The 8,171-nt window shown below is 38.4% G+C and overlaps 1 protein-coding gene across 1 annotated transcript; it reads right to left on the reverse strand.

The window, feature by feature from the left end:
- Nucleotides 1–5,944: 5,944 nt before the first annotated feature.
- Nucleotides 5,945–6,439, reverse strand: LOC106753714. The gene has a single exon (XM_014635569.1). The coding sequence runs from the start codon at nt 6,437–6,439 to the stop codon at nt 5,945–5,947; it is 495 nt and encodes a 164-aa protein (XP_014491055.1).
- Between the last annotated feature and the right edge of the window lie 1,732 nt (nt 6,440–8,171).

The raw sequence follows: 8,171 nt of genomic DNA on the forward strand, positions 1-8,171 counted from the left end.
AACCTCGGGCCCAAAACTAACACTATATATAGAGATCAACAGTAAGAGATAAGGGGACTCTTTTTCTAGAACAGAACGACTTTTAATATTGCGAACTGGTTAACCAAACGGACCTAATCCTAACTTGAGCGTCAGAGTATCTTTGACAGGTAACCGACCGACCGTGATGGAAGTAAGGGCGCGTAGGATAGGCGGACGGAAGATTGGAGCGGAGGTAGGTGACTGTTGGCTGCAAAACCAACGGCAAGTGCACCGGTCGCAGCGTAGCAAGTGATAAATATCGTTCTCTCCCAAGGGACTTGTGCAACACATGACAATTCTTCCTTTTATAACTCAATTAGACATCAAAGTGCACAAAAACAACACAAGAAACTCTTTTTGGTATTTTATCAAACAGTTGGTGTGCAAGGAATTTAACATAGTGTATTTACAATTTGTCAAGACTAGAATTCATCCATTTCATTCTCATGCATTCACAAACATCTCAATTCCATCCAATAAGTATTCAATTTCAATTCTAGGTTCAATCATATTTCTCAATACTTCAAGAACCACAATTCATGCCATGGGTGATCAAGCCACAACAAGCATTAAGCATAGAAATCAAATACTAACATGAATTGGAAAAGCATATATCATTAGCATCACAAAATACATAAGAATTCCATGTTTTACAACTAATCTCAACAAATAGGAAAAGCCCTCCATGGAGGAGAACTTAGGGTTCTACAAATTGAAGAGATAGGGAAGAAATTGGAACCAAAGAGAAGATGCAAAGCCTTTCCCAAGGTTCTTGGCAGCTGCTCCATGCTCCATTTGCGCCTCCCCTTCGCATCTCCATCTCAAATCTGTGACCCATCTTCTTCCTCAACCCAAAAGGGGCAAAATCACCATTGAAGAAGCTTGAAGACCCAAGGAGGAGTGAGAGAGCTTCCCAACACCCCAAATAGCCTTCAAGGGCCTCTCACAATCTCTTTAAGTGAAGAATGAAGTGTAAGAGGAGAAGTCTCTCAAAAATCCCGAGAGTCATGTTTAAATAACCCATTTTTGACATATCAGCGAGAATTCGCGCCCAGCTCGGATTCCTGGCGCCCAGCGCCACTTTTCACTGCATCAGATGTGAAAAACAGCAAGATCTCGCGCCCAGCTTGGAATTCTGGCGCCCAGCTTGGATTTCTCTGCAACTCTGGCGCCCGGCTTGGATTTCTGGTGCCCAACTTGGGCGGTTTTGACAGCATTCTAAAATTTAGGCTCCTGTGCGATTCCAAAGGCGTCCAACATGGGTATTTGCTTCAGATTGATCTTTTATTGTCCCAAAACATGTTCCCTTGAGTTCTTGCTTGTTTTCCTCCACTAGAATTGCTTCCTATTCCTTTATTTCACACACTCAAACATAGATATTAGAGGTAAAAACAAACATATACTAAATAAACACAAGAAAACTAGAAAACACACTAAACGTGAGGATAAAACAAAGTAAAAGTTATGAAGGAGTTGATTTTGCCACTAAAATGATGCTTAAATAATGGTAAGAATTAGCATTATCAGTGACCGCACGGCTCAGAGGATTGAGAAGTAAATGCGTAGGTGAGTGTGATCCGATCCACGACCGAAACAGTTTCTAAACTTCACCATTAATCACTAGTTTAGAAAAACTTTTTTTATACTAGTTAAAAATGATTTTTATACCGGTTCTGAAACAGGTATAAATACAAGTTATATACAAAGTTTCTATTTTCTAAACTGGTTTCAAAATTGGTATAAAAAAGTATAACTTTTTATACCTCTTGAACCCACAACTAGTATAGGGAGTCGTCTCCTCTGTCTTGTTCAACACCTTAGTCATTTGGTTGCCCGTCAAAGATTTTTACTTTCTCTTTTGTCTTCATTCTTAAATCAAGTAAACCCATGCCTAATCTCTAAACCTGTTAGGTACAAATAAAGTCCTACATCAGATAAAATAAGAGATAAACATAAGTTTATATGTACATAAGATAAGAGACCTTTTAGAATAATACCAAAAATAAATTTATGAAAACTTGATCCAAAGCGAATAATATCTAACAATAAAACAAAAATAAATATTATAGAGTTGAAAAGGAGAAGGAGATAAAAATGGAGATTGGACAAATGATAATTCAAGAGTGTGAAAGAGATGAACCCGAAGAAAATGAAGAAAATAAGTTAGAAAAACATTTAAATTATTACGATTTTACTACTATACCATTTTTTATATCAATTCTACTAGAAAATGTCCTAAGATTTAGAAAACTTCCACCACCGCGCCATTTATTACTATGGGTGAATAATAATAAAAAAAAAACTCTTCAAAAAACATCTTTTTGAACTAATGAATATTCTATCCCTTTATCTTGTTAAAATTAATTAATTCTTTTTAAACATTTTTATATCTCTTGGAATCAGACTAGAAGTCGAAGATTTCGACTTTATTTGGAAACATGTGCAAATATTTAGACTTTGGATTTATCTTATAACCAAAGGTAAGATAACAAAAACATTACATTATTATAAATTGAAATATCTATCATTGGAATGATATTTTTTTAGGGGCGATGTCACACAATATCATCTTTCTACTTTTTCTAGAAACCTTATCTTTGTCATACAATTAGGTGGTGTTGCCTTGCTCTGCCACGTGCTTAAAATATTTTTGTGATAAAAATTGTGAAATAAAAATGGAAAGAAATTATAAAAATAATGATATTTTTTGACATTTAAATTTATTTTACATTTGTTTGATTTTTTTTTCATTTTTTTATTGAAAATGTTTTACTTATCAAATGGTAGTCAAATTATTTCAAACAACATTTTTCCATATTATAACCGAGGATACATAAAACTATTTTCTAGAAAAAAAAAAGATTTTTTTGACAAAACGCCATTTTAACACAGCTTATCGAACATTTTTTGTTATTAATTTCTCTTTTAAGTTTAATCTCGCACTCCTGCAAATGTTGTGCGTCACAACAGAGATCTTCTATTCGTGGTTGAAAGGATCTCCTAAATCCATGAAAGCAAATGATAAAAAGGAGGTTTCAATATTCTCTTATTGTTAGATCACATTTTTTTACATTTTTTTTATTACTTTAAAGTTCTTATTTTAACGTGAGTTTTGTTAGCATGGCTGGACGTGGAATATGCATACTGAAGTGTGGGAAGAGAATGAAAAACTTTTGAATTAATTCGAAGTAACAGTATATAAGTGGTGCATGGGGCACAGTACAACTGACACAAGTCAGTTAAAGCATTTGCTTTAGTTTACTATAACATGTCTCCTTAAACTAAACTACTGAAAAACTTTACATTCAACATTCTTATAAGTTTCTCGAACCTTTGTTTTGCCTGAGGACTTTGTGAAGACATCAGCAATTTGTACTTCATTCGAGCGCTGTACCAGTTCAATTCTTTTTGGTTCACTAAATCTATCAAGAAGTGGAACTTTGTACTGATATGCTTGCTCTTTCCGTGGAACATTAGGTTATTCGACGCACTGATTGAAGACTTATTGTCCACCGTCAACTCCACAGGTCTTTTGTATTCAAGCTTTAAATCCACGAGAAGCGCCTCCAACCACATGCACTAACACGTCGTTTATGCAGAGACTATATACTCTACTTCAAACGAAGAAAGTGTCATCACGCTTTGTTTTTTTGAACACAGGAGATGGGTGCTCCTACATAATTGAAGAAGTATCCGAAAGTGCTTCTTTTATCAACCCGATTTCCTCTCCAGTCAAAATCACTCTAATAGACTTCCAGAGTAGTCTCCAAGTTGCTCGTTGTTTTTGGAAATAAAAGACCACAGTCAATTGTTCCTTTTAGGTACCTCAGGACATGTTTAGTTGCTGACATATGAGATTGTCTAGTTTCATTCATGAACCTGCTCAGTAATCCAACCTCATAGTTTATGTCCGGTCTGTTGTTGCAAATATATCTCAAAGATCCAACGATCTGTTTGTATAGTGAAGCATCCATGCCTTTCTCATCAGGTTGATTTGTCAACTTCATATTAGCAGTAGACAGTCGTGTTGTTACACTCAGTCATATTGAAATGCTTTAGAACTTCACTGATGAACCTCTTCTCGTGCAAGAAAACTCCACTTGTTGTTTCAGTAAACTCCAAACTGAGAAAGTAGTTAAGTTTTCCAAGATCAGTCGTATTCTGCCTTCATCCTAATTTTGAATTCTTCAGATGCTGTTTTAGAATTTCCAGTTACGAGCATGTCATCGACGTATAGATATACCACCAGAACATTCTGTTGTGTTGTTGATTTTATATACACCCCAGACTCCACTAAACACTTCACACAACCAAGTTTAACGAGTAACGTATTGATGTGATCATTCCAGGCTAGTGGTGCTTGCCTTAGCCCATATAAAGCTTTGTTCAGCCTGTAGACCTTGTGTTCTTCACCTTTCTTTTCAAAACTAGGTGGTTGCCTAACATAAACTTCTTCTTTCATAGGGCCATTCAAAAATGTTGATTTAACATCTAGCTGATGAATTTCCCAGTTCTTAAGACTTGCTAGTTCTGCCATCAATCTCACCATTTCCAACCTTGCGACTGGAGCAAACACTTATGTGAAATCTATCCCCGACTTCTGCATAAATCTCTTTGCTATGAGTCTCGCTTTGTGCTTAGCAACTTCACCATTTGGCTTATACTTGGTCTTGAAAACCCATTTCACTTCAATTGCATGTTTATGTTGAGGTAACTCTACCAATTCCCAAGTTCTTTTTTTCTCAATAGCCTTTAATTCTTCAATCATGGTTTCTCTCCATTCCTTTACATCAAGTGCTTGTTTCCAGGAGATTATTTTTGCATCAGCAAGAAATGCAAGGTGTGCTTGATCTTCAGGGTCAGTTGCATCATTATCAGCAAACACTTCATAATCAGCTAATCTTAAGGATGGAAATCTCGTCCTCTGTGATCTCATGCTCTCAACATCATCATGTATCTCAGCTTGTTCATCATCAGGGGTCCTGTCTTCCAACCAACTTGAAGTAATAACTGACTTTTCGTGCGTTCTAGTCTCACGTTTATGATCTATTTCAACTTTCTTCCAATCAAATGTGGCTCTCTCATCCATGATTACATCACTACTTATCACAATTTGTCAATTCTTCGAGCTGTATAGCCCATATGCACTTGTGGGGTGATATCCTATGAAGATAAAAGTCTCGCTTCTATCATCTAACTTCTTCCTCTTTGCGTCTGGGATGTGCCTATAACATACTGAACAAAAAACTTTAAGATGATTAACAGTCGGTTTAATACCTGACCAGGCCTCCTCTGGTGTGCAATTCTCAAATGCTCTTGTTGGGCGTCTGTTAAGAAGATACGTTGTTGTGGAGACAACTTCTCCCTACAATTAGTCTGGTAATCTTTTGCATTTTAACATACACCGAGTCATGTCAAGCAACATTCTATTTCTCCGTTCAACAAGTCCGTTGTGTTGTGGAGTGTAAGGAGCTACTACTTCATGTATTATACCATTGTCATTGCAGTACTTGTTCATTTCGTGAGAATATAACTATCCTCCACCGTCAATTCTAAGCAGCTTGACATGTAGTCCAGATTGTCTCTCCACCATGACAAAATCGGACAAAGCTTGAGTAAACGTTCTTCTTTTCCTTAATCAAATAAATCCAGATTTTTCTAGTCCATTCATCAACAAAAATAAGGAAATATTTGTTACCTTCAATTGATTCTTGCTCGAAGGGTCCACACTTCTGAGTAAACCACTTCAAGAGGTTGTTTTGCCTTCTTGTGTGTTGTTCTCTTGAATTGTTTCCTGGTTTTCCTTCCAACTACACAACCTTCACGCACCTTCTTTGGTGAATGAATCCTAGGAACTCCTTTCACCATCTCTTCATCGTTCAACTGACTCAAGCTTCTGAAGTGTAGATGTATGCCATAACCACTATTCTTCCTCAGTATTGGTAGATGATAAACACTGAAAAGTTGTAGCACTAAGCTTCACCTTGAAAGTTCTGTTTCTGACTAGAGGAGCTTTGAGCACGAGACGTCTTCTGTCATCAAATACTTCTATATGCTTTTGATTCATGTTCATAGTATATCCTTTTTCAAGCAACTGCCCAAGGCTGAGCAGATTGCTCTTCATATTTGGTACATACAACACATTATTCATGTACGCGGGTTGTCCTTCCTTGCGTCTGATCAGAATCCTTCTGGCACCTTTGGCCATTATCACACTGTTATCAGCAAACCTTACGTTGCTTCTAACATTTGGATCCAGATCTATTAGCCACTCCTTCTTGCCTGTCATGTGATTAGAGCAACCCTTATCTAAGTACCAAGTATCTTCTTCTTCTGCATGGCTTGAATCATGTGCCATCAACATGTGTTCGCTCACTTCTTGACATCTATCTTCGTTGCAAGTCTCGTTCTTTTGCATCTTGATTTCTCGACAATTGTCTTTGCTGCAAATCTCATTTGAACACCTTTCTTGTGTTGACCTCTACCATTGCATTTCTTTATCAACATCAATAGCACTCATTAGAAGAACATGATCTAAATCAGAATCACTTGTGTCTACATCCTGTGCCAGATTCACTTCATCTTCTTTAGTTTTCTTTGTGGCTTCGTTGTGCCAGCATTCGCTCGAGTAATGCCCATACTTGTTGCATGTATAGCACTGGATGTTCCTCTTATCGAAATTCTTTCTGCCTCTCCCTCTCGTTTGCTTTTCGGCCCTTTTGCTGTTACTGCACTCTTCTCCAACAGCCTGATAAAAAACATTCGCACTTCTTCCTCCAAATCTGCCTCCCCGAGATCGACCTCTGCTTCTTCCAGTGCCTCGTCCTCTAGGTTTCAAGTTGCTTCTTACTTGTAAAGCTTGATTCGAACCCGTTTCATTTTTGGCTTTCTTTCTTTCAAGCAGACGTTGTTCATGGGCTTCTAGCGAGTTCTACAACTCTTCCACTTTCATGTTTTCCACGTCTTTGCATTCTTCAATTGCTACAACGATATGGTCGTACTACGGGGTTAGCGTTCTAAGAATCTTCTCCACAATTTTCTTGTCCTTCACCTTGTCGCACGGTCTCATGGCGTTCACCACTACTTGTATCCTCCTTATATACTCAACAATCAATTCTTGCTCTCCCATGCCTAAGAGTTTGTATTGTCTTTGGAACGACTGTAGTTTAATCTTCTTGACTTTGCGTGTGTTGTCGTAGCCTTCTTGAAGAATGTCCCAAATCTCCTTCGTCGTGCCTGCCTTCGATACCTTCTGGAAAATGGTGGATGACACGCATTGGTGCAACAACATTCAGGCCTTGCAATCTAATATCTTGTTTTCCTTATATTGTCGCTTTGTCTCTTCAGAATCTCCCTTCAATGGCTCTTTAAAACCCTTCTTGACTACCTCGTCCACTTCTTGAAAACCAAGAATGACGTTTATTTTAACGCACCAGTCTTCGAATCCCTTTTCGTCAAACACAAGAAGATTACTGTGTATTACACCAGCCATTTCTTCTTGATCGGTTTCTGCTGATCACCAGGTTTTCGAACTCATGCTCTGAATATCACTGTTAGTGTGGCTAGACGTCACTACAAGAATTTCGATTTTTACCGAAGGTTTATTACCGAAGGCCTACTGGCCNTCGGTAAAAATGAGTTTTTGACGGTCAAAATGAGTTTTACCGAGGGGCATTTTGAGATGGAATTGCCGAAGGCCAAAAGAGCGTTACCAAGGGGTTTATGGCCTTCGGTAAGAGTCTCGACCACTTAAACAGAGTGATTGGGGATAGTGTAGGAGGTCGTCCCCAATTTAATAAGAGAAGAGTACCCTCTACCTGACTTCGCGTCTTGCTCCCCATTATTTCCCTCTCCATTGTCATCCCCAATTCGTACCATTGTGCTTCCCATTTTCCGCCTCTCGCTTTGGTTTCACGTTTCTCTCCCTCTCCCTCTCCCTTTCTCGTCTGTTAGGTGGCATTGGGTGGCTAGGGTTCACTTGCCGAACCTCCCCATAGTGATGTTGCCGTTAGTGCGTTGGTGTTGCCATCGGGAGGGTGGTTCATTAACATCACATCGTGTGGACGTTGTTGTCAGGAGGGTGCTCCCGTGACGTGAGGGTGCCTATCTTCGTCAAGGGAGGCTATTGGGAGACCATTGCGTCGAGGTAA

The sequence above is a fragment of the Vigna radiata genome, unplaced genomic scaffold, assembly GCF_000741045.1.
Source record: "Vigna radiata var. radiata cultivar VC1973A unplaced genomic scaffold, Vradiata_ver6 scaffold_7, whole genome shotgun sequence".
Lineage (NCBI taxonomy): Eukaryota > Viridiplantae > Streptophyta > Magnoliopsida > Fabales > Fabaceae > Vigna > Vigna radiata.

Bases quoted from the DNA above. Each gene is read 5' to 3' on its own strand.
- LOC106753714 (XM_014635569.1), bottom strand. From the start codon at position 6,439: ATGCAAAAGAACGAGACTTGCAACGAAGATAGATGTCAAGAAGTGAGC.